This window comes from Sus scrofa, chromosome 6 (assembly GCF_054392235.1).
Source record: "Sus scrofa isolate SSC_HxYL_T2T_F1_AM1 chromosome 6, Sscrofa_HxYL_maternal_Yorkshire_Landrace_v2.0, whole genome shotgun sequence".
NCBI lineage: Eukaryota > Metazoa > Chordata > Mammalia > Artiodactyla > Suidae > Sus > Sus scrofa.
In genome coordinates, this window is record NC_139388.1 from 70,446,850 (window position 1) to 70,472,572 (window position 25,723).

The 25,723-nt window shown below is 55.8% G+C and overlaps 1 protein-coding gene across 2 annotated transcripts in view; it reads left to right on the plus strand.

The window, feature by feature from the left end:
- Nucleotides 1–25,500, plus strand: part of AJAP1 (adherens junctions associated protein 1) — a 105,017-nt gene extending 79,517 nt beyond the window's left edge. For both annotated transcript variants that reach the window (XM_084958928.1, XM_084958929.1), the window contains exons 3-6: nt 15,725–15,812; nt 17,939–18,181; nt 19,824–19,956; nt 25,426–25,500. In XM_084958928.1, the coding sequence (XP_084815054.1) occupies nt 15,725–15,812; nt 17,939–18,181; nt 19,824–19,896 (404 nt within the window). In that variant the 3' untranslated portion in view covers nt 19,897–19,956; nt 25,426–25,500. The remainder of the gene's footprint in view (nt 1–15,724; nt 15,813–17,938; nt 18,182–19,823; nt 19,957–25,425) is intronic.
- Nucleotides 25,501–25,723: the final 223 nt, after the last annotated feature.

Sequence of the window (25,723 nt, forward strand, 5' to 3'; positions counted from 1 at the left end):
CTGGCTTCTGACTTCCCAACCTGAACTTGAACATTTTGCTGTTTGTTTCTGCTTGTTCTTGTCTGATGGGATCTCAGATGTGAGCTTTGAAAGCCCATCTTGCCCATGCGGGTTAGCAGTTACAGGGACCCCGCCACAAAGCCCAGGAGCCACTGTTTTCCCATCGCCTCTCTCCCTACCCCACCTCCCACCCTCAGGCTGCCTCCCTGATCGCCCAGCGCCACAGGGACAGGTCCCAAAGCCATCATGGCCTTGGACTTTTATGTGCTGATTGCAGCAACTCCAGGCAGGCAGGATGCAGAGAGGCCCAGCCAGGCCTGGACAGGGTGCTTCCCAGCTGGCCAGGCACCTGTCTCTCCCTCGGGCAGCTGGGGCACCATTGGTCCTCACCCATGGTGCCCTGCCCCCACAGGACACTACCCAGCACTGCCTCCCCCAATCCTGGCTGGAGAAGAGGGGGTCAGATGTCCCCTGTGGTCAGTGAGGGGGCACAGGACTGCTGGGTGGGGATGGTGTTTGGGGGCCTTTCAAATGCAGCTCTCTGTCTGTCTGTTGTTTTCATAAACTGGTAGCTGGCTGGTAGTAAGGCTCTCTCCCCCCCAGAAAGTCTTTCCAGGGGCTCAAGGAATCCCTGTGTGCACCCCCAGGCCTTTCCAGGGTTCTCGCTTATGTTCCCCTCCCCCCCACCAAAATAGCTTTGCCATTGCCCCAAACTTTCTTGTTTTGGGTTTTTTTGTTTTTTTTTTTTTTTTTTCTTTTTAGGCCCGCACCCATGGCATATGGAGGTTCCCAGGCTAGGGGTTGAATCAGAGCTGTAGCCGCCAGCCTATGCCACAGCCACAGCAACGCCAGATCTGAGCTGCATCTGTGACCTACACCACAGCTCATGGCAATGCCGGATCCTCAACCCACTGAGCGAGGCCAGGGATTGAACTTGCAACCTCATGGTTCCTAGTCGGATTCACTTCCACTGTGCCACGACGGGAACTCTTCTGGTGACATGGAGGTTTTAAGGAACATGGAGATGGCCATCTTCCTCCCGCTGGCTCCGTGGACACTGTCAGTGGATTTTGAAGGCAGAGCCGATAGGGAGCCCGCTGGGCCCCTGGGCTCTGTGAGCTGAGGGCAGAGCTGCAAGGAGACTGGGCGGGACCCTCCAGCCCTCCTCCCGCTGAAACCTGAAGGTCGGAAACCTCAGGACACACAGGAAGGCTGTCACTGATGGGGTTTTGTCCCCTACTTCCCTGAGCTAGCGACTCTCCTTGAGAAATAGAGCAGTGGCCACAAACCAGGAGAAGCCAGGTAGGTGAGGGGCTCCGGGCAGCTCAGCCAGGACACAAGGCTTGGCTGCCAGGACACAAGGCTTGGCTGCCTGGCCACAGCGGGGTCGCCTGGCTTGGAGGCTGGCACCGGTGCTGCGGAGGCTCTGGCCGGGCTTGGGGTGGACAGGTCTTTTCTGGCTTTTTAATCTCCAATGCAGGAGCGTGTCCCAGCCAAGATTAGGCAACAAGGACCATGCCCCCAGGCTCAGTGATCCCCAGCCGAGTCTCCTGTCTCCATCCACAAACGTTCGTGGAGGGTCACGGGTGCGGCCAGAAGTGAGCTGGATTTGGAGCTGAAGCAGAACCGCAAATCGGGCTAGGGGTGCACCTCTTCTGAGCCCACGTCCTGTCGAGTTCCGTGGATGCTCAGTTTCCTCAGCGGTTCAGACGCGTGTGTGCTGGGAGAGGAATGTGCATGTGCCAGAGTGTCTGGGGACACTGGAGTAAACCGACTTTCTGGAACAGGTCTCTCTTCTGTGGGATGCTCAGACCTGTGTGTCATGAATCTCTAGGAGGGGCCTTAGCTTCATCACAGAGCTCTTGTTTTTATTTATTATTTTCTAAATGTATTTATTTTTTCAGCCACACCCATGGCACTCAGAGGTTCCTGGCCAGGGATCAAACCTGTGCCATAGCAGCGACCCAAGCCGCATCAGTGACTCAGTGACAACGCCAGATCCTTAACGTGATGAGCCACCAGGAACTCCAAAACTCTTGTGGTGTTTTTTTTTTTTTTTTTTTTTTGATTACTGAGAAGGGTCTTGGGGAAGGAAGGGTGGTCCCTCCACCTGGGCTGCCTTTGGGCTGCCCTCAGCCCCTCCCTAACCCTTCTCTCTACAAAGCGAATTGAATCCTGTTCTCTGCCCTTCATTCCGAGTGTCGGAGCCCAGCATTCACGAAGGGAGAGTCCGAGGCTCCTATGCGAGTGGGTGTTGGGGACATGGTGATGGTGAGTGAGGCTGGGAGCATTAGATGTGGCCTCTGAACTCCGGACTGGAAACCACCACAACCCTCCGGGACCCGTAATCCCCCTGCACGGCCTCGTCTCTGGACCCCTCCTGCCCCAAGAACTCTCAGGAAGTCTGACCCTGACCTTCATCCATGCCTTTCCTCCTCCTTCCCAGAAAGAAGCATCCCCTTCCCTCCCCACCTAGTGTATCAGTTAGCTAAGGCCCTGGACATGCCACGTAACAAACAGCACCAAACAACCATATGAGTGAATTCCTGGGGTTTACTTACATGACGAGGGTTGCCCTGTCTGCTGATCTGGCCTGGCTTCCATCCTGAATGGAGGCTGTGAGCTCTGCCCACCTGTTTCCATCTGACATCATAGCAGAGGGGGTGCAGTCTCAGGGTCTCAGCCTCATGGGGACCCTTTGCCTGTCTTCCTGGGTTGGCTCAGGATAGCCCCTCCTGGTACCTCTTGCCATTGCTGCCTTTATCACAGAGGCCACGCACACTTATTTCTGAGCATGTTTGGTGGTGCCTGACTCCTCGGTCCCTGACTTTGTCCCCCAGCTGCAGCTCAGTGTCTAGCCCTGTGCCTGCACATAGTAGATCCCCAATAAACAGCCACCGAATGGACTTGAGGCATTTTTCTATCTAACAGGGACTGTCTGCAGACAAAGTGTCACCCCTCAATCCTGTCTCTCTGGGTGACTGTCAGGTCCTGCGCAGGGACCAGGGGGATGATGAGCTGGCCGTTTGAGGTCCTGTAGGCAGAGCACAGAGTCATGGCCTCGTCCTGCTTCGACCATCAAAGGGCACATCTCATTCTCTTCCTGACGCCAGTGTGGCCGGACGGCCTGAGTACAGAAGGAGTTCTCAGGAGGGCCCTCTGAGGATGCAGGAGTTGGCGGGCGGCATCCACCTGAAACCAGGTTCTCAGGGCTGAGACCCAGATGCGCCCTTTCCCCTGCCCAGTGACACACCTGCTCTGCACAGGACAGGCCCACGGTCATCCTTGGGTGGACCTTCAGAGCAGTTCTGAAGGTGGGAGGTGCAAAGCTGCTGAGCTGAGGTCCCAATGCAAGTCGAACCGGCACCAGAGGTGGTGGCCCCATTATTATGTCCGTCACTGTTCTGCGATTGTCTTGATCAGTGACACACTGGCCAGTGACAGGTCCTCTGGCCGGGATTGCTGAGCCCCCCGGTACTCGGCCAGCACCCCAGAACCCCTCGCTCTGACCTCTGCTTGCCCTCTACCTGTAGCGTGTGGATCATCCTTGGGTCTGCTTCTCTGGACAGAGCCACCAGACGGGCGGGTCTGTCCTGGGCCATTGTCAACAGGGTCAGCGCACTGAGTCATCGCTGAAAGTAGGGGTCAGGGCACAGAGCACAGGGAGGGAAATGCCATCCAGTCTGGGCTCCCGCCTGTCTGATTTGGAGAGGTGTCTGGGGCACAGACAGTGTATTTTGAAAGAGAGCTTTTCATTAAAAGATTAGCTGAAAAAATAAATAAATAAAAAGGAATTCCCTAGCGGTGCAGCAGGTTAAGGATCCAGCATTGTCACTGCAGCAGTTCAGGTCGCTGCTGTGGTGCAGATTCGATCCCTGGCGCGGGGACTTCCTCATACCGTGGGTATAGCCCCAAAAAAAAAAAAAAAAAAAAAATTACTGGAACTAAGGCCTCTGGGACTAGCCCCCCAGAAGGCACTGGGCCCTGGGGGGCTCCGAGCACCTGGGAGCTTTTTTCTTTCTTTTTTTTTTTTTTAATTGAAGGATAGTTGATTTACACTGCTGTGTTAGTTTCAGGGGTATGGCACAGTTCAAGTATACGTATGCATATGAAGATATATATGTATAATCTTATGAAGGTATATTTTCTCTTTCCGATCATCTCCCTTGTAGGTTATGAAAAGCTGTGGGTGTGGCTCCCTTTGCTCTATGGAGGCCCTTGTTGGTTATGTGCCTCGTATGCAGTCGTGTGTATCTCTTCATCCCAGACTCCTTGTTTATCCCTTCCCATCCCCCAGGGCTCTTTGACGGGGGTGCAGCCTGTTGGGTTTATTTGGAACATGTTTGTGGAAATTTTATGGAAATTCTGCTCTGGGCCTCCCGCTGGGCCAGCACGCCCAGCCCAGCCCGGGGCCTCCTCCATCCTGTGCCAGGAAGGTGCCAGCACCTCTGCCCAGATGCCAAGGCCATGGTCACCAGGATGGAGCCACCGCCCTCTGCACACCTACTGTGCGCTGCCTCCTTCTGGAGCCCTGGCACTGTCACGGGAACATACAGGTGGCTCTAGGGGGGTGGACGAGGGAGCCGGAGGGCTCAGTGGGGGAGAGCCTCGCTGTGTGCTTAGAGGTTCAATCCATTCACAGTTTTACAGGCTAAGTATAGATTCTGTCCCCATGGCAGGGCGGGTTCCGCTGGTGAGTAATCCGGTCACAGACTGGAGCTGACACGTGCGACCTGGAGCTCCGGCTGCTGTGCCAGGCCTGGGGACCGTGCCGCTCGGATAGCACAAGGTCTCTGCTCCCTGAAGTGCTGGCTGATGGGCACGGGCTGCGTGTGTCCCCCCCACCCGCCCACCTCTCCTTAGCATCAAGCAGTACCAGCTGCCCCCTCTCCCAGCCTGCTACCCTTTGTTGAAATATTCACACGCTGTTGGGAGTTCAGGGGAAGAAATGGGTCATTTCCACATTGGCTAACTGAGTGCAAAGCTGAACATCAGCTGCTTCCGTTCTTCAGTGAGATGAGCAGTAAATTCAGTGTGTGTGTGTGTGTGTGCACGTGTGTGTGCGTGCCTGCCCGAGCGTGTGTGTGCGCGTGCACGATGCATGTAGGTAGGTGGACCTGCGCCTTCTGGGAAATCGGCAAAAGCACAGTTGGGGACTGTGACACAACTTAAGAAGCCCCGATTTGGAAGTTGCTGTCGTGGCACAGCAGAAACAAATCCGACTAGGAACCATGAGGTTGCAGGTTCGATCCCTAGCCTCACTCAGTGGGTTAAGGATCCGGCGTTGCTATGAGCTGTGGTGTAGGCCGGCAGCTATAACTCTGATTCAACCCCTAGCCTGGGAACCTCCATATGCTGCGGGTGTGGCCCTAAAAAACAAAAAAGGAAAGAAGCCCTGATTTACACGTTCCCTGGAGCTTCAGGATTCCACCTCCTCCGAGGGGTTTTTCATTTCTCTCAGGACGGGCCTCTCAGCTGGAAAGGATGCTGCGTGTGAATGAGCACATCTGACCCCCCACGTCTGGGATGACCAGGGCCCCAGGCTGGGGCATGTTTCCTGGGCCCCCCTCGGCGTCCTGGTCATGGCTGCCCGCTGAATGTGAGTGGCCAGATGGATGTGCCTGGCTTCCATGGGTGACCCAGTTTCAGAGCCATTAAGTCCAGTGTGGAACCCCTGCCGCATGGCACTGCTTTCTGAAAGGGGCCACTGTGCAGTTTGACAGTGAGAGAGGCAGGTGGGTGGGGTCACAGGGTCCTCCCTCGCCTTCCCCAGCTGCCCATCCCCCCGTCTTGCCACACACACCGTGATGCCCACTCGGGGATTTTCAGCCCCCCCCCCCCAGGGGAGGGGTCCCAAACTTCTCCCTGAAGGGCCACATAGGAGGTATTTTAGGTTCTAGGGCCACACGGCTCACTCTGCCCTTGCAGCGCAAAGGCCCGTAGGCAATGCGTAGGGGGTGGATGCAGCCACCTGCCGATAAAGCTTTATTTGCACTGTCAGGCAGCAGCAGGGTCTTGGCTCCAGGAGGCTGGCTGAGTCAGGATCTGTGCTTTGCATCATCTCTGCGGAAACTCATGGTGAGTGGGGTCAGGTGGGGGTTAGGGGACTGGAGAGGGTGGCGGGAGAAGCAGGGCCATCAGCCAGGTGTCACCGGGAAGAGCCCACACTCACAGGGGGAGCAGCTAACACGTGCCCCCATCCTCCGAGTAACACGTCCCGCGATTTTTCACAGAGGAGGAAGCTGAGGCAAAGCGGGTGTGTCTGCGTTCTGGGGCCCCGGCTGGGGCGTGGAGGCCAGTAGCCAACACCAAGGCGGCGGCCAGGCTCAAGGGGAGGGTCCCTCCCTGTCCTGGTGGCCACAGTTTCTTGGCTTGTGGCCTCGTCCCTGCTTCCTCCGCCTCCGTCCTCCGTGGAATCTCTGTCGTCTTCTCCTGTGTGTCTTAGGAGGGCACCAGCCACTGGCTTAAGGGCCCACCCTGAATCTAGGCTACCTCCAGATCCTTTAGTCATTAATTCAATCCGTAAAGACCTTATTTCCAAATTAGGTCGCCTTCTGAGGTTCTGCGTGGATATGAACTTGGGGGAGGGCACTCTTCAGCCCACTATGGAGAGACTAAGTCACCTGTCACCTGTCCCGGATCAGCTGTCTCGGAGTGTGCAGTTAAGACTGTAGCTCTGGGCACACGCCCCCACTGCCCATGTCATGGCCTGGTCAGGGGATGGGCTGGAGGGCATAGGTTGGGAAGGAAAAAATAAAAACTAAAAGAAGGCTGGCTCTGAAGACCGCTAAGAGGTGGATCCTGACTTTCTAGATATTGGGTGAGGACACTGGGCCTCCTTGACCCTGAGTGACCCTCCAGAAGCTCCGAAGGTGTTGTGGCTTCCTGGGAGCCCTGTCTCCCAGCGTCCCAGACCAAGGGATTTAAATAGCAGATTTATCCTCTCACTGTTCCAGAGGCCAGAAGTTGAGGCCAGTGTCTTCAGGGCTGTGTCCCCTCAGAAGGTGCCGGGCGAGCACTTGTCCCCGGCCATCTCCTGGCTTCCAGCAGCTCCCTGGCTTGTGGCAGCATCGCCCTGGCCGTCTCCCTGTATGAGGGTCTATACCCGAATCCCCCTTTGTAGGGACACTGGGTATTGGGTGAGAAGCTGCTCCACTCCAGTAAGAAGACCTCATCTTAACTAATTAACACCTGCCACCGCTCTATTTCCAAATGAGGTCACATTCTGGGCCAGTAGGGGGTCACCATGTCAACATCCACATTCGGGGTGGGGGTGGGTGGGACACAATTCAACCCCATAACAAACCCCGCTGCTAGGGGGCGGGATTTCCCCAGTTCTCTGTGCACCATGCCCTGCCTTCCTGTGGACCCAGGTCTGAGCAGGAAGAGCTTACCCCTCGGGCTGGGAAGGGACCACGCTGAGATTCGGCCAAGAAGATGTGCTGAGAAGGGAAGGAAGCCAGATGCATTTGCTGGGGCTGCATCTGGCTGTTGGAGGGTGCCTTACACCCCAGGATCCCTCCATCTCCTCGTCTGCAGCACTGTGTCCTCAAGTTCAAGTCTCCAGAAGCAGAGGAAGTTCTCGGCTGAGGAACTTGCTCCCCAATGTGGCCAGCCCAGGAATGGGCCAGCTCCAGTGGAGCCTAAGGACAGGGGATGTCATCACATTCACGTCCCTTTTGGAGCCCCTGGCCAGCAGAGTGATCCCAAGATACTCCCTGAACCATGGCTCCATGGCCACTGGCCATCCATGCAGAGAAAGGACCAGTTCTCCAGGAGGGCTGTGCAGAGGACCAGCTAAAGCCATGGCCCCGGAGCCAGCCTGCTGGCGTTCCAGTTCCACGTTTGCTAGGACTGTGCTCCATGTGCAGTAAAGGGTTAAGCTGGTTCAAAGAAAAGTCCTTGACCCCAGCTCCTGGGAGTCACCTTGGAGCCCTTGGGAGGTCCTTCCTGATGAGAGAGGGTTTACCTGGGGCCCTGGACCAGAAGAATGGCCAGTGCTGACACGATGTTTTATGACTGATGGTGGCGCCTTGGGCAAATGAGTCAGCTCGACCTCTGGACCAGCTGGAGACCCAAGGCCAGCCACACGTACGTGACCAAACCCCAACCAAGACTCTGGACACCCAGGACCCAGGCGCTGACTGGCAGACCCCATGCGTGTTGTCCCCACTGTCATCGGGGGAATGCCCTACCATCCGTGCCTCCCTGGCAGCTCCTGGTCTCCAGCCTCCTCTGCCCACTGCTCATTGGAACCCCTAGCCTTTCGGTAACGAGTCCTAGTGGAGTGAATCCTAGGGAGTGAATCTGCAGCTTCCATCCAGGCTGTGGGTCCTTCTAGGGGATACTGACCTTGAGAGTGGACTTGGGGACCCCCCCAGATGGCACTGTGCCTCCTCCCTCTGGCAACAGGGAGCATCTTTGCACCCACTTCATGGGGTTGTGCTGAGCTGCACGAGAACTCAGTCCCCGAGGTCCATGGCACCATCAGTGGGGTGAGTCACTTCCCTGCCCCCCCAGGCCCTCTCTGCTATTAATCGGGATGGGGCGGGGGGGAGAAAGGGGGCCCAGCAGGGAAAGGACCACATTTCTCCCATTGCAGCCACACAGGGTACAATCTCAGGGTGTTTCTGACGCGCACACCGCCCGCTGCCTCAATGAGGGTGTCCTGAGGAGTTGGTTCAGACGGTGCGACGTGGTTGGAGAGGTGGATGCCCGTTTCTTTCTTTCTTTCTTTTTTTTTTTTTTCAATTACTCAGTGCATTTTATTACATTTATAGGTGTACAGTGATCATCGCAGCCCCATTTTATAGCATTTCCATCCCAAACCCTCAGTGCATCCCCCCACCCCCCAGCCTGTCTCCTTTGGAAACCATAAGTTTTTCAAAGTCTGAGTCAGTATCTGTTCTGCAAAGAAGTTCACTGTGTCCTTTTTCTTAGATTCCACATGTCAGTGAGAGCATTTGATGTTGGTGTCTCACTGTCTGACGGACTTCACTTAGCATGGTAATTTCTAGGTCCGTCCATGTTGCTGCAAATGCTGTTATTTCTCTCCTTTTAATGGCTGAGTCATATTCCATTGTGTATATGCACCACATCTTCTTGATCCACTCCTCTGTCGATGGACATTTAGGTTGTTTCCATGTCTTGGCTATTGCAAATAGTGCTGCAGTGAACACTGGAGTACATGTGTCTTTGTGAGTCATGGTTTTTTCTGGATGGATGCCCAGGAGTGGGATTGCTGGATCAGATGGTAGTTCTATTTTGAGTTTTCTGAGGAATCTCCATACTGTTTTCCACAGTGGTTGCACCAGTTTACATTCCCACCAAGAGTGTAAGAGGATTCCCTTTTCTCCACACCCTCTCCAGCATTATTGTTTGTAGACCTTTTGAGGATGGCCGGACGCCCATTTCTTGTTGTTTAAGCATGTTAGCAGACAGCCTCCGGTCCATCGAGGTTTGGGTCCAGATCATTCTTTCTTGTGGGGTCATCCTGTGCATTGTAGGATGTCTGCCAGCATCTCCGATCTTTACCCACGAGATGCCAGTGGAACTACCCCCCATCTCCCATGTGACACCAGAAATGTCTCCCAGAGTGGCCCTGTTTCCCTGGCGGAGGACCACTGCTGTCTCCTGGCTCTGAGTCCTTTTTGGGGGTGGTTCCTTGAGGTGTCGGCACAGCCACTCCCTGGGTGACCCTGCGTCCCCTGCACTGAGGATCCTGTCCTAGGCTGGGGTGTCCGATGAGGACACAGCATCTCAGCAGAGTCTTGGCTCCAAGCACCTCTGTCATTCAGAAAACAGTGTGCCTTTGTGTCCCCAACACAAAGCAGATGTCCTTGTTTTCCTATGATCATCCTGGTTTTGGAAGGCTCATTGTCCCTTAGCAGCCTGCCCCCTGCACCCCCCAAATGCCTCAAAAGGAGCCTAAACCTTCGGGTGCCTCTTTCTCAAGAAAGGGGGGTGGCCTCTCTCACCTGTCCCCACCCCAAGGGGGTGCCACAAGCTTCACTGTATTCCCAGAGGCCATCTGTCAAAGATGAACTGTGCAGTCGACGTTTTGCAGAATTTGTGGGAAAGGAATGGCCTCTTTGCAGTGGACTTGGCACCGCATGCTCCCGCCGTCACCTGTCCAGCCCCTGGAGAAAGACATCCCTGGAGCCATTTGTCACTGGGTCTTTCTTTCCATCATGTGGGCACACGAGAGCCCTGCTTTGTAAATGAGCTCCTGTAAACACAAAGATGTCATCTCTTTGCCTCAGCAAATTCCAGGCTGTTGTCCCTGCCTCCATCTGAGGGTACCAGCCAGTGTCCCATGCCTCCCCTCCAGGATCAGAAAGAAGGTCCTGGATGGGCTCGTCCTGTCATGGGACAGTTGCCTTGACTCTGTTTAATAAGAAACTCGTCCAGAGCCAGAGATGAATTACCAGCTTCCACATCAATCTTTGGGGCCTGATCTTATTACAAACCACCACAAATATAACCATAAAAGCCCTATTGATTGATGCAGAGCTTGGTAATCCATCTGTCGCCATCCATTATTCCAAGTATAATTTTTCATTATCTGGATGGCAGCTGATTCCTAGCACATTAGTATACAGTGGCAATTACCAGGAGCAGAAAGAGCCCCTAAATTAGCAAGAACAATAACACCTGTCAGGAAAGAAAAGCGAGATCCCCCACACAGCTCGCTCCACGTTCTGGGACCGTATCTGAATTGCAAAGAGTTTGGAGGTGGATTCGGTGTTGACCTTGGGAGGGCAGAGGAGAAAGGTTGGAGTTTTTTTCCCTTTCTTGGGGGTATAGCGTATACACCCCCACTCTATTAGGTGACATCCTTGTCACCCAAATCACAGCCCACCCAACAGCTGGAACAGAAGCTTTCCAGGATGGCTCTCTCCAGGGTCGGTAAGGTCTGTGACGTAGGTGTTTGTCCCTGTGTTATTTCCTGAGCACTGGACACCTGAGTAGAGGAAACATCATTTCCGGTGTGAGTGCCGAGAGGAATTTGTTAGGAAGGAGAGCAGTGGGGAGGACGTCCTCCTAAAAATGGTCCCACTTGTGGCAGGAAGCCCGTGTCCACAGACCCGTGGGGTGAAGTCCATCTCAGTGCCAGAATTCTGTGATCTGAACATTCTTGTCTTTCACACGACGCGGTTTCTTTTCAACGCTAATAGAAAAGGTTGAGATAGACACGTGGCTGACATATTTCTGAAGAGGCCGTTGGAGGGATTCTGCTGGTGAGATTCTCCCTGGGAGAGCATCCGTCTCTGAAAATCAAGACTCCTGTTTAATTGAGTGTCGGACTGAGTGATCTCAAGCTGGCTTCACGTGGACATACCCAGGAGGGCGGAGCTGCCCGCTGCAGGTTGTTAGGGACCAACTTCATGAGACAGAGGCTTGACTGCCTTTGAAACCACCTTGACGGTGGCTGGGGGAGATCTCAGAAGACTCTAGAGCTTTGATGATAGAGCGGGAAGGTTGTACAGACCCAAAAGCTCGCGGTTGGAGTCCCAGCTTTAACCATACAGAATATAGCTTCTACTTCTGCGTATTTGATGAGCCATGCCACCTTTAGCTGTTCGCCTAAAGCAGAGCCTGCAAACGAGAGTCTGTGAGCCAAATCTGGCTGTTGTCTGTTGTGAATAAAGTTTTATTGGCTCACAGTCATGCCCACTGGTGTGCCTATTATCCACAGCTCCTCTTATGCAGGGTCAAGAAGTTGCAGTTGAGGCCATACAGCCCTCAAAGCTCAAAATCCTTACTCTCTGGCCGTTTAGGTCAAGGTTAGCCTACCCAGAGGCCATGCAGACTTCAGGGGTTTACACAAAGGGGGAAACAACTCCTGGTGTTTGGGAAAGTCTAAACGCTAGGACAGCTTCTTCGCTACCCAACTTCTCATAAATGGTGCTGTTCTCTTCTTATGACACACGCGAGAAAAAAGATGGAGCATCCTTATGGGGTTTCCATCTTCTAACCAGCCTCCTACAAATATCGCTCTCATCACATGTCAGAAGGCCCAGTCCTTGTTCAACCATCATGTCTGTGGGTCTGTGGGGTCTCCTTGCAGCCATGAATTCCTTACACCTGAGGCCGGTGACCCATCAAAACCCATGGGCCAGGCATCAAAGCCAAGGCTGTTTGCTTTTCAAGGAAAGCACATGAGGACAGCAAGGAGTTTGCCTCAAACCAGTGTTACAGCCAAGAATGCGGTTACGGGTTTGTTCGTTTGGCGTTAGAGGTTTGATTTTTGCTGGGACTCCAGAGTAGAGAATTGCCTTGCCTCCCGACTCTGCAGGGTAGACAGTGGATTCAATTGATCACAGGTGTGAAGACAGGCTTAGGGAAGTCTTTCCAGAGAGCTTAGCTGTTTCATCATTGTTGTATTTCTACCCAGATGATCCTAGCTGCTTATTAACCCACATATCATTGTCTCCAAATTTTAACTTGGCAAGTCCTACGGAGAAATTTCACACCAAAGGCAGGAGAAAAGGGCCACCAGAACAAAGCTGACACTGGAATTATGTCATCACCTTCCTCCCCGTTCCCCTAGTTTTTCATTCTCTGCTGTTCGGTGAATAATATGTCACACAGCGACTGTTGTAAGATGCTGTGCCAGAGAGTAGGGGAGGGGCCTGGGGGTGGACTGAAGGATGGTGAAGACTGGGCTCTTTCTTAAGGGGCTCAGAGACTCATGAGAACCTCAGGCAAAGGGCTGGGCTTCTGCCCTTCCAGTGGTCAGTGAGGGGGCCCCTCGAGCCAACTGTTTTCCACCCTGGGCCTCTGTTTTTTCCGTCCACCAGAAGAGAATCAATGCTTTCTCAGCTTCACCCGTGGAGGGGGCGGCAGGGTGTAAAACATTTAAGATACCGCTCCTCATGGAATTCTTTCTTTCCAAGGGCTTCGATCAGTACAAATACCCGACCCTTGGTAACAAGATAAGACGTCAAACCTGGTGGTGACCTGGGCCTCCAGTGGCCCTGCAGACTTTGGGGCAAGGACCACAGGTCCCCTCCTCTTGTAAGGGGGAGCACTCCTTAAGGGGCTACCACCGCATTCATTATCATCCCCATCACTGTCACCATCACCACCATCATGATCACCATCACCCCCAGCATCATGACTGTCATCACTGTCACCAGTATCACCACCACCAATTCTGTCGTCACCATCATCACCATTGTCACCGTCACCACTTTCATTATCATCCCCATCACTGTCACCATCATCACCACTGTTGTCATGATCATCATCACCCCCAGCATCATGACTTTCATGACTGTCATCACTGTCACCAGTACCACCATCCCTACCACTTTTGTCATCACCATCATCCTCACCATTGTCACCATCATCACTTTCACCACCATCACCATGGTCACCACTTTCGTGGTCATCACCACTTTCATTATCATTCCCATCACCACCAACGTCACTGTCATCACCAATGTCATCGTCATCACTATAATCCTCACCACCACCATCACCACCACCATCACCACCACCATCACTTTCACCACCACCATCACCACCATCATCACTTTCACCACCACCATCACCACCACCATCACTTTCACCACCATCACCACCACTTCCATCATCATCAGCCTTCCTTCCTCTCATCCCAGGGACACAGGATGAGCACATACTCTTCATGGCATCGTGGTCCGCTCTTGACTGGACAGAAGTGTTGTGCAGATGGAGGGTGAAGGAAGACTGAGCAGCTGTCTTTCCCGGTTGTCCCATTAAACTGGACATCCATTGCAACCTCCCTCTGCCAGCAGAGTCTCAGTTGGGTCTCTGGGAAGCGGATGGTACATAGAGATTACTGAGGCTGCTGGGCACTTCATAGTTGGTGAGACCGAAGAGGGGGTTCCTGTGGCATAACTAGCGTTCAGCCCCCTTGGCAAGCTTGATTTGGCGGTCCTAGAAGGAAGGCAGGCTGGCTCAGAGATTTAGAGCTTGTGCCACAAATTGCACACAGGTGCGTGGGAAGCCGTTGGCCAGAACCAGCAGCGAACACTCCCACTTTAAAAAATGGGCACCAGAGCAGCTGTTCCTGAGGTTGGGCACCACCACTGAGTTAGTCAAAACTGGCACTGCCTGGCATGCAGTAGTGCTCAATAAATGATCCTCGAATCCGTGGATGAAGCGATGAATGAAGGGAGGTCCATGATATTCACGGATTCTCTCCAGTTTTCTGGGTGATGCTTATCCTGCGGGCGCAGGATGGGAATCCCTCAGGACAAATGGAAAGAGCCCAGAAGAGAAGCAGCTGGGGAAAGAAAGGTTGTTTTCTGGTCATGCCAACTGGGAATCATGTGTTAGCAATTCCCCCCACGAGGATCACATCCAGGAGAGAGGTGACATCTGTTTGTGAGACTGTGTCCTTGGGAGCCCGCCAGAAGTATCTTACTCTCTGAAATCTTCCCCGTCGGATGCTCCCGCCGCATGGTGTCTCCCCCCAGCACCCTCAGGTCCTCGGGTGTGATTGGGTGGGCCTCTGCACCCCGACCTCAGGGGTGGAGAGAGAGTGGTTGAGGGGCGAGAACATGGGAGTCACACCCCCTGGGGCCTGTCGGCCACCCACAGGGCTGCCTGCAGAGCACCTCCTGGCCCTTAGCCCCCCAGCCTCTCAGGTGTGGTTCTTGCTGATGGGATGAGGACGGGGCCAGAGCGGATTCAGCCGTGGTGTCCGTGTCCCAGGAAGGATATAGCAGATGAGCTGTCAAGAGGGACCTAAGCGCCAAGGGGCCCAGAGCTATTGCCAGCCTGTCCGTTCTCCCTCCCCTGCATCTCTGGTTGGTGCATGGTGGTACAGGGGTGGGGGCACCCCAGTCCCCTGCATCCTGGACCCTGTGTGAGGCTCACAGACTGCTCTCGGTCAGAGCTCTGCTGTCCCTGTTCTTCTGTTTCCGATGCCCCTCCCCCCACTGCAAACACACACACACACACACACACACACACACACACACACACACACACACACACACACACACACACACACACACACACCCCTGAGATGGGGCCTCGAGGCCAGACTGCAGATCCTCCTGCGGGGCTTTGGGAAAAGCATCAGCCCCCAGGCCTGGATCTTTTATTCCCTGGCACGTTGTCTGGCGGTGAACTTCTTGGAGAGAACTCTGGAAAAGGGACAACACTCCCCAGGGAACCAAGGGCTGGAGTCTGCAGGGTGTCAGCACACGTGCTCCTCTTTCCCACCTGCCCGATAAATCCTGGGCCGTCCTGGCTCCTCCTGGGTCCGCCAAAGCCTGCTCCTTCCCCTTGCAGGCTCTCCCCAGGGCTCAGGGAGCAGCCCTCTCCCAGGTTGGGAGGAGAGAAGGGAGGGGTCACAGAGCTTACCTGTGCCAGGTGATATGCTCAGCAGGTGTAAGAGAGGACCCAGCTCCATCCTTGAGCAGAGACCTCGCTCTGGGTCTCCACTCAGGGACTGAGAGAGGCCAGGCTGGGGCCTCCCTTCCCGGATTCTGGGTGAGCGCAGCTCTGGTGCCTCCGGCATCCAGCAGCATCTGAGCGTGGGCAGGAGAGACAGAGGGCCTGATCTGGTCCCCCATGGCCCTATCACCGAGCGCCCCCAGCCGGGACACGTGCACACCACGGGACGGGCATTCAGGGCCGGTTTGAGCCGACAGGTCACCGCCTCCGTGCTCCTGGGCGCCTTCGTCTCACGACCCCGGTTTCACGGCTCCCTCTCTGTTTCCAGGTTTGGCGGTCCATCAGGTCGTCACCATCACCGTCTCGCTCATCATGGTCATAGCTGCTCTGATCACAACTCTTGTCTTAAAAAACTGGTAAGGATCCTCGGCCCTTCTGGCCTGGAGGGGGGTCAGCGGGGGCTCCCAGGGACGTGCACATAGAAAGGTCCTTACTTTGCAAACCCGGTCCCGGCTCAGAGCCCGGGAATTGTTTTGCTGTCTGAGAAGGAGGATGTTGTGTGCGGCTCCTGACCGCCTCAACCCGCCACTTCACGGGCTCCGCTGGCCCGTGGGAGTTATTCGGGGGCAGGAGGAGGGCTCCTGGGGGCGCTCCCTGGCCCTGCCTTTGTGGGGCTTTCTTCACAGAACTCCCGCCAGGCCACCTTGCCTTAGCCCCTCAGCCAGCAGGCGTCCTGTCCCCAGAGCCCATCGCTCGGACCCCAGCACCCCTTTGAACGTCACCCTCCCAGTGCGTGTTTTCCTCATTGCCCACCAGCCTGGGTGGGGGTCCTGCTCGCCCCTCACCATCCCGGGCTGTTCCATTGGCCTCTGCGGCCTCCCGCCTTCCTCTTGGAGCTGCTCTGTCTGCTGAACTAGGTTACTGCTTTGCTCCAGGCAGCCTGTCTTTGCCTATTTCCTCCTGGAAATTGGCCTACTTTGAGGTTGGCCTCGCTGGGTGTACACACCTGCTACACCCCTGGGAAAATCAGGGAGCTGGCTGACCTTGCTGCTCACACGGCTCCGAGGCCCCTGTCTGCCTGCGGCCCCTCCTCCGGCAAACGTGGCTCCTTTTAATGTCGAAGCTGAAACACCCTCTTAGAGGAATTTGCCCAAACCATCATCCTGCTGACAGAGGCGGGAAGTCAGGCAGGCAGATGGGAGGGAGCCTCCCCGGGACAGAACAGCATGGACACGCGCAAGAAGGTGGGTCTCCAGGGTTGGAGAGATGGGGAGGGGGTGGCGCTGCCCCAGGACAGACCTCACGCCAAGCCAGCGAGGCCCGGGGCTCCTGAGGGCCGGCAAACCCAGGACCCAGGGTGTTTTGGGGGCAGGTGACAAGGGCAGCGCTCAGCTCCCAGGCAGGCCTCTTGGGCAGGGCTGGGTGGCAGGAGGAGGAGCTCCAGGGCTCTGGACCATACGGGTGCTGTGCGGGCCCCGCACACGGGCCATCCTGATGTATGACCGGTGGGCAAACCTCCCCTGGGCCTCCCCACCCTCCAGGGTGTGCTACAAACCTTCAAAGTGTCTTTGAGGAGGGGCAGCCAGGCGGGTGGTTGAGAAGTTCCATGAGCTCAGTGGGCAGACTCCTGGCTTTTGCCTCCATATTCTCACCTTCATTTATTCCCGGGAGGCCCTGCCTCACCAGGATGTTACAGGGAGATGGGCTCACAAAGCTTGGCTCCTGGCAGCCCCTTGCACTGAAGAGGCTGTGAGCGTGAAGGGGAGGGGGGTTGCCCGGTGCCCTGACCAGGCTCCCCCATCTCCCCCTGCCCTCCTCTGTCGGGGTGGTCCTCCTTCCGTCCTTGGGAACTTGCCTCTGGGGGCTGAGAGGGGTCACTATGTGCCTTCTCCATCAGATCCCTTAGCCAGCAAGGGTGGGACCACCCCCCACCCCCATGTCTGCTCTGCCTACGAGCTTCTGGAAGCCTCTATGGTCCAGAACAGGGACTTAAGGCAGGCGTCCACGGGCGCAAAGCACGGTTCTCTCGAGACCCGGATGACGTAGCCTCGTTTCCATCTTGGGCGCCGGGTTCTAACTCTCCCCAAAGATAATGACATGGTCCATCCCAGGGCACACCAGCCACCCCAACCCGTGCACCAAGGCGTCCTCGTGGCACCCATCACGGCTTCCATCTCAGCCAGGTGTTTCCTGGGGAAGCCGAGTCAGGGCCACCGTCCAGCTGCCATTCTTTGGCCGAAGGAGGCCTCGGTTTTCCAGTAACACAGCTCAGCCCCTTACTTCACAATCCTCCGTGCATTTCAAATGCAAATTTTATTATTATTATTATTATTTTTGAAAAAGAGCTGATTGCCTCTTTGTGGTCGATCTCTCTGAAGAGGCTGGGAGTTACCATTTAATATTAAAGGATGGCTAACTAATGCCTGCAGATGAAGGTTCCACGGCCTAAGCGCTGGAGACGTTTGTGGGTCTGGGGGGGGCCCACCCCGGGGGGGCCCACCCCCCACCCCACTCCACCCCACCCAACTTCTCTCTCCTCCAGCTGTGCCCAGAGCGGGAACACGCGTAGGAACAGCCACCAGCGGAAGACGAACCAGCAGGAGGAGAGCTGCCAGAACCTGACAGACTTCACACCGGCCCGGGTGCCCAGCAGCCTGGACATCTTCACGGCCTATAACGAGACCCTGCAGTGTTCACACGAGTGTGTCCGGGCGTCTGCGCCCGTCTACACCGACGAGACGCTGCACCCGGCCGGGGAGTACAAATCCACCTTTAACGGGAACCGGTAAGCACAGGCTTGGGCCAGGCTGGCCGAGAGTCGGTGCCAGGCAGCCTTCCGCTTGATGTCTGAGCGCATGTGAGCAGCTAGTTGGGTGAGATAAGACGAGAGGGGTGAGGCAGACATACACAGGTGCCTTGCCATCCAGCAGCCAGAGCCCACCTGACCGGTGGACGGCCTCGCCTTGCCCAGTCCTGGAGCCTGCAAGGAGTCATCGCCCAGCGTCCAAAGCCAGCACTGGCCTCTCAGGCCTCCCAAATATCAGCAGATCGTGACTGGTCCCGCCCTAGTCTGTGTCCCCGGACCCCAGCACTAAAATGTCAACGGTAAATCTAGCACAAATGGCCGACACCAGCCAGCCTCCTGGTTATCAAATGCTTTTTTTTTATTAGTCATATGTAATCCCTCAAAGATGACATGCTTCTAAGACCACCCCGGGCGTATTTAAGAAACCCTCGCCTCAGCCTCCAAAGGTTTATCTGGAATTAGATTAAAACGTCAATAAGCTATCTTTTTAAAGTGAGCACAGACTCATGCATCATTTCGTAAATTAAGAAAAAAAATGCTCCCACCCTTTAAAAATCTTAGGAAGAAATGAATAGGACACCGGGCGATGGGAGGGGCCCGTGGTCACCGGCAGCAGTGGCCGCTGGGGGGCGCTGCCCGAGGTGGCCAGAGGGTTTCCTCGCAGAACCCAGGTTGGAGTCTGGGGATTTCAGCTTTCGGGCCTGTAGTTAAGGTCTCCCGTCCTGGTCGTGAGAGCGAGCAGGTGCTCCTTAAATATTTCCTTGCTGCTCCTCTTCCTGCATCTCCACACCCAGACTCTGCCACCTTCTTAGTCTGAGATGGTCCCTCTGCAGGGGAAGAGGGTGCAGGGCAGAAACCTCAGGACGGTTCTTCTGAACGACTTTGCTTCACTCGACAGTGTTTGGGAAGCTCGCAGGTTACATCCCAGCCTCCCTGAAGGGCAAATTGATGAAGGATTGGCAGGATTTTCAAACTAGGTTGTGGGATGTGTGTGTGCCCATTTGAAGCCCTGGCAGAGCAGGGCTTCAGCTTTTGTTGGGGGGGGGGGTGGCATGGGTGGGTCTTGGTGTTTCCTGAGTCTCCCTCCCTGCCCCATGTCCTGGGAGAGCCCCGCCCGCAGGCAGGGGAGCTGGCAAGGAAGCACTAGATGCAGCAGGTCCTTGCTTATTGGCCCAAGATGAAGCTCTCTTGGCTCTCGTTGGCCCTGGGAGATGGTACCTCAGTCTCTAAGGGGGCAGAATACAGGGGGAGGGTGCAGTGGCCTTTCAGGCACCAGGCCCACCCTCTTTATAATGTGCAGTAAAGGGACTGGTCTCTGCCCTCGGAGCAGAGACCCTGGACTTCGCACTTGTCTTGCAAATCAGAGACTGAAATCTGGAGATGATGCCTCCGTGGGTCCTGGCACCAGCTTCCTCCTGGGCTCGGACCCCTCGGGCCGGGTGTACCCAGGCCTCCCCAGGCTGGCTGGCGTAGCAAGGAGGCCAGTGGGTCCAGGCCAAGCATCTCCTCCTTGGGGTACTTTGCGACCCCAGCAGCCAGTTTTCTGCCCCGGGCCCAAACCGGCCTGCCTGTCGGGTGCTATGAACCAGCCCTCGCCAGCTCATTTTTCTGCTTGCTACAGACCCTCTTCTTCTGATCGGCATCTTATTCCTGTGGCCTTTGTGTCTGAGAAATGGTTTGAAATCTCCTGCTGACTGGCCGAAGTCTTTTTTTACCTCCTGGGGGCAGGGCAGACGCCATGTGTCTGTTTTATGGTACGTATCTCTTTTATTGGACTTGGGTTGGTTTGTCCCTTGCCCTCCCTCTTCCCCGCCCCCACCCCCGGTCTCCCCTCTGGGATAACAGGAGTCCTTCTGGACAAGGCAGGTGGGATTCCAGGGGTGTCACCATTCGGGATGCAAACTAGAGGGCTGGGCTTGCATCTCTCCCCCATCCCGGTGGAAGGGAGTCACAGACTCAGGAAGCCCCGCTCGGCACCCTGGCTGTTTCTGCCGGTGCTGTTCCGTCCCCCAGGAAGGCCTGCAGGGCAGGGAACACCAGTTCTCGCAGGAACTCCAAGTCCGTTCCGTTTCTCGAAAGATGAAGCGTACGGGCTGGCAGCGGCATGAGCAGAAGTCATGCCTCCATCACGTCTTTACGTGGGGTGGGGCTGGGGGACCCTGGAGCAGAATTAAATACAATTTTGAAATATAAAACGAAGAGATATGAGGGAAAATGATAAAGAAAGTGAAGAGTTGAGACATCCGCTAATTTGAAGCCAGTGCCCGCTACCCAAACAGGATGAATTTTCCACGCTCTGCTGGGCAGGAACATCTGCTTTGCTTTCAGTGGTATTGACTTTAATGCAAACTTTAAATTGCCTTCTCCTGTGCCGATCCTCCCAGACCCTCGGGCTGCGGGGGGGAGCATCGTGCCCCCGTGGCGGCACCATCTGTGAGCACGGTCAATAGAGGCGACCGGGGCTTTTGTTTCTCAGGTTTTCTTTTTTGATGCTGGGTCTTCAAAGGGGGACATCTCGCTCTCCCAGTGAGAGCATCTTTCTCCCGCCAGATATTCCTTCTAAATGTGACGTCAGTAAGATCCTTCCACAGGCAGGCAACCCAGCTTCTAGGGTTATTGATATTTGCAAACGTTCTTTCTGACTTTGGCTTGGATTGAGTGGAAACTGCGCCATCAAAGTCAGGGAGAGCCCGGGGCCAGGGATGGGTCTTCGGGGAGGGGGGGCACAAATGTGACCCTTGGAGAACTTGGCTTGAGGCCCTTAGCAGGGACCGGGGAGCCAGTAGCTTTGAGAAGCAGGAATGAATCGGTCAGTTCCTAATCCCAGTTCTAGTGAATCGCATATTTGCTCCACATCAAAACTTCAGCCCTCACTCCTGTCCTGAAGCCAAAAAAGCCCGCTTAGCGCAATGTTGCGCCAATGGGGAAAGGAAGGTAAGGAGACTAAACTGGAAAGTGAGCCCTCCCCCCAGAGTCCTTTGCTGAGATTGTGCAGGCTGGGCAGGGGAGATGAGGTCTGCTCCTGACATCCTGGGCCAGGTGCCCTGGGCAAGGTCCTCCATCAGAAGCATGCGCCTTTGTCTGCTGGATGTGACTCATCTTGTTAAGGCCATGGACCAAGCTCCCTTTGGACTTCTGACCGGGGGCCCTGCCTGTTATCCGAGGAGCTCCTGCCTGCCTGGCGAAGGCTCTGCAGGGTGGCCGGGGGGGCGCCAGCATCTCTGTTAGGATTTCAGAGTTGCAGGAACACACAAGACATTGACCTGGGAGATGCTGGCTGTGCATCAAAGACCCTTGCTCTCTTCCCCAGGAGGTGGGGGCTACAGGCCTGGAGGTGGACGCATCTTCCACTCCAGGGAGCCTCCTCCTGGTGGGGGCGGGGACACAGTGCCCTAATGAGACATTAGGCAGCTCATTGGAGCCTTCTTAACGCCTAGAAGTCCTTACAGGTGGGGAACCAAGGCTCAGGGAGGTTAAGTGACTTGCCTGAGGTCCGTCAGGCTGTAAGTGGTGGAATCGCATGAGTGCTGGCCCCCTGGCCCCAGGGCCACACCCTGGCCTCTGCTCGAGAGCCTTGACTGCAGTCCCCATGGAATGCCTCTGTTCCTGCTCTGTCCTTGGCCCTGAGTGAGCGGGAAGAGAACTGTCTGTGGGAGATGACGCCTGCTCTGGGATCTTCATCCAGACTGTGCAGGGCAGGGAGCACCACAGAGCAGAGGCCACTTCCCGAGCATCCAAAGGCCCTAGGCTGAGGTCCTCCTCGGAGCAGGGAGCCCCAGCCTCACTCCTGATTTAAAAGAAAATCAAACTGTGGGAGGGGAGGTGCTTCTTTTCACTCCTCTGCTCCAAAGGACCATCCTGTGTCGTGAGCCTGCTTCTCTTTCCAGCACCACGGGGCACAGAAGGACCCCCACGAGCTCCCTGTGTACCCCTCCACTCGGGACCAGGGAGCCATGCTCCCCTCGGGGTCCCCAGGTCCCAACCCCACCCAGGAGCTATTTCAGGACCACCCCCACCTGGGGGAGGGGTGCCTCTATGACCCGCTCACCTGGATGTGGGTCTCAAATCGATAGCTTGGGAGCGGAGACCAGCCAAGAGGACCGACGTGGACCAGCGTGGAGCAGCGCCACACTCAGCCACGTGGACACAAACCAGGAGGGCCACACGCAGCCTCGTTAGTCCCTGATACATGCTCACAGGCTCCTTCTGGGCCTCTGATGGACCATTTATCACACACTGGCCGGAACAGGTTCGGATTCCCCGTAACCCCCGTTCTCGCAGTTAACTCCTGGACGTGGGGATGGATCAGTGAAGAGCCAGGAAGATGGCTCAGATTTACTGGGGTACTTATTGTCCCTTAAATAAATAGCAATTAATACTAAAACATTTAATTAAGGTCCAAGAGCCAGTGGAGATATTTATCTCTCGCGTAGCTGTTAAGCCTCTCCAAATGCATTTTTAATGATGATATGGCAGTTCGTTACCGCACCGTCTCTGGGGCTCCTGTTCACCCACACGCACGTGTGGGACCCGAGCCCTGCCCAATCCACTTCCCTGCGGGCCAGTGGACCGTGACGCCGGGGCTGGTGGACCCAGTGACCCGGCCTGGGCAGAAGTTCAGCCCACGTCCCTAGAGTCAGCCTCTGCCATAGATTCCAGCAAACGCTTATCTCAGCAGCCCTCCGCCGTGCGGCCCAGTTGAACACTGTACACGAGACAGAATAAAACGGCCTTTCCAGCTCTATGGAAAGGGACCTTGGACACACGCCTGCCACTGGCTCTTAGGCTAATTTCCTGTCATTTTTCATGCAGCAAGTAAACTTCAGAAAACCTCATTAGGGTTGAGATCTTGCCATTGCCAAGGCCACTTCATCCTGAACCCAGCCTGACAAGTCATAAAAGCTGCTGCCTCCGAAGCAAGTGAGAAATAAATCATGTGTTATTATTATTTTCAAAAACACAGTGAAGATATAACTAATGAAAAAGCAAGAAGCGCACCTGAGCCTTCCCGCTTTGTTCTAAAAAATACATTAACTGAATCTCCAGCTTCTGTAATTCAAAAGAACCGTTTCTTCAAAGCGACATCCAGACCCTTCTGGAGGCCGTTCTCTCCCCAAGCTGAGAACCGGCGGCACCGCAGAACGCAGTGGGGAAGGCGCTGTTTCCAGGATGCAGGGAAGCTCACTAGCAGCCCCACGCTCCAGGGGGGCTTGCTGTAGTCTGTCTGTTCTCTTTGTTCTGCTAAAGCTGATGCTGCTTTGTAAGCCCAGGACCCCTGTGGTTTGCAGCCTGGGGCCAGGGAGCCGAGACTCCCCTTCCAGGCAGCAGAGGGCACTAGTTTCGCCCCAGTCTGGATGCATCCTAGGTCCCTGTGGCTTTGCTGCCACAGCTTTTCTGTCTGGCCCAGAATCTCGCGTTACCAGGGTTCGTGCCAGGCTGAGAGGCTCTTGTGCTGAGCCTTTGGGGGAAGGACCCCAGCCCTTTCCCAGGAGCAGGTCTCAAGAAGTAGGGTGTCTGTAGGAACGTGGGGCAGGGCCTGGGAGGTGGCTGGGTCACCTCGAACCCCTTCTCCGAGGAGGATCCCCACCTCTGAGGGAGGGAGCGCTGCTCTTCAATGCACAGAGGCGGAGCCTGCGCTCTGTCTTGTTTGTTCATCCTGAGATGCTGGAGGGTGGCAGATGCTGGGAGCTTTGGAAGAGGCGTGGTCCCCATATGGCCCCAGAGCCCCTCCCTGCCTCCGTCCAGGCCGGCTTCTTGAGGGGCCGAGGTCGCAGCTCCCTTCACACAGAGGCCTCTTCCCTGAGCTCAGCCAGTGCTGACGTTCCTCCCTGGGCCAGGCTCAGAGCGGGCACCGGGGCAGACCCAGGATGACACCTGGGGTGACGGGTGACACACGCGCTCAGATGAAAAACCGGACTCAGAACCGAATGCTCGAATAGACAGAAAGGAAACAGAGCACCTTTAGCAAAGGAGCGGTTAAATCCACGAAGGCTCCCTGGCACCCCCCTAGCCCTGGGCAGTGACCTTCAGCAGAAACCTGGGGGCTCTAAGTTCAGAGACATGCCCTTTGTGGCGGGGGGGGATTTGGGGGGAGGGTGGGACCTGCTCCCAGAGGATCCTATGAGCCGGCGTCAGAAGCACCTAAGCCTTTCAGTAGCAAAGTGGCAGATAAAGCCTGTAGGGAACCCCCAGCCCTGGAGAGGGCGGGCCTGCAAGAGGGCAGAGCTGTGCCCTCGTGATCATCTGGTTGAGGTCCAGGAAGGGGTGGGAAACCCCGTCAGGCTGCGGGTCTCAGGGAAACGTCCCTTCTGAGGGGAGGAGGCCCTGGGGCTCGTGTCCCACCCTGGACCCTCTGAGGGCGGGGAGGGGCCGCGTGGTCATCACCTGGGGCAGCGGCGGCAGGTCACACCCGAGACAGTCCCAGGCGGCCAGGGCCACCAGGCGCAGCTTTTCTTTGTGTCCTCGTATGTTTTAGCATATTTTTTTAACTTTTAAAATTGCAGTAAAACATCCATAACATAGAATCGGCCTTAACTCTTCTGAAGGAGATGGTTCTCTGGCGTCCGCGACATTCACGGTCGTGCAGCGTTGGTGCCATCCGTCTCCCCATCTCCGGAACCCTTCGTCTTCCCAGACTGACACTCTGTCCCCTTCAACAGCAGCCCCCCAGCCCCTGGCACCGGCCCCCCAGCGCCTGCTTCCCGCCTCCAGGACGAGGCTGGGGGCCTCCCAGGAGGGAGTCATTTAGGACTTGTCTCCGTGTTTTTAACTCTCACGAGAGCGGAAGGAAGATCGACGCGCAAGGGGGATGGTCCTCTCTGTTCGAACCCCACCTCCGCCTCCGGATGCTGGCAGGAGGAGGCAGGGGGTGGGGCGGGGACCGCTGGCGTGAAGCTGCCTGGAGTGGTCCCTGCCATTACCCGTGGTGCCCTGTGGCCATGTGGGCATCTCAGGGGGTGAATGGAGTTGCCCAAACAGGTGTCATTTTGGAGGTAGACGGCAAGGCAGGGGGTGACAGGGGCCCCGCCTTCCTTGTCCAGACCAGGCGGGGGCCTAGAGGGGGCGTGGGCACTTCCTGGGGATCTGGTCCAGCGAGACGGCCTTGGTGTTCCCCCTGGACATGTGGGTGACCTTAGGCAGGGAGCAGTACCCCCGGGCTCCATGGGGAGGGCTGAGGAGATGCCTCCTGCCGTTTAATCTCTTCTTGTTTTCTTTCCACACAGGATTCCGTTGGTGAACCTGTAAAAAAAAAAAAAAATAAATAAAAAAAAATAAAAAAATTAAAAATTACAAAAAAACCCACAAAACCTAAAACTAAACTGTCCAAGGGGAGGCTCCCCACACCTACCACTTCTGTTTGCCGGTGGGGAACTCACAGAGCAGGACGCTATAGGCCAAATCTATTTTTATAAAAATGCTGACGCCTGTGGGGGCCTGCCTTCTCCCAGCGCTTCTCTGGGGAACACGAAGGAGCCGCCCACGAGAAGGAGCCGGAGACCGAGGGGAGGGCAGGAGGACGCA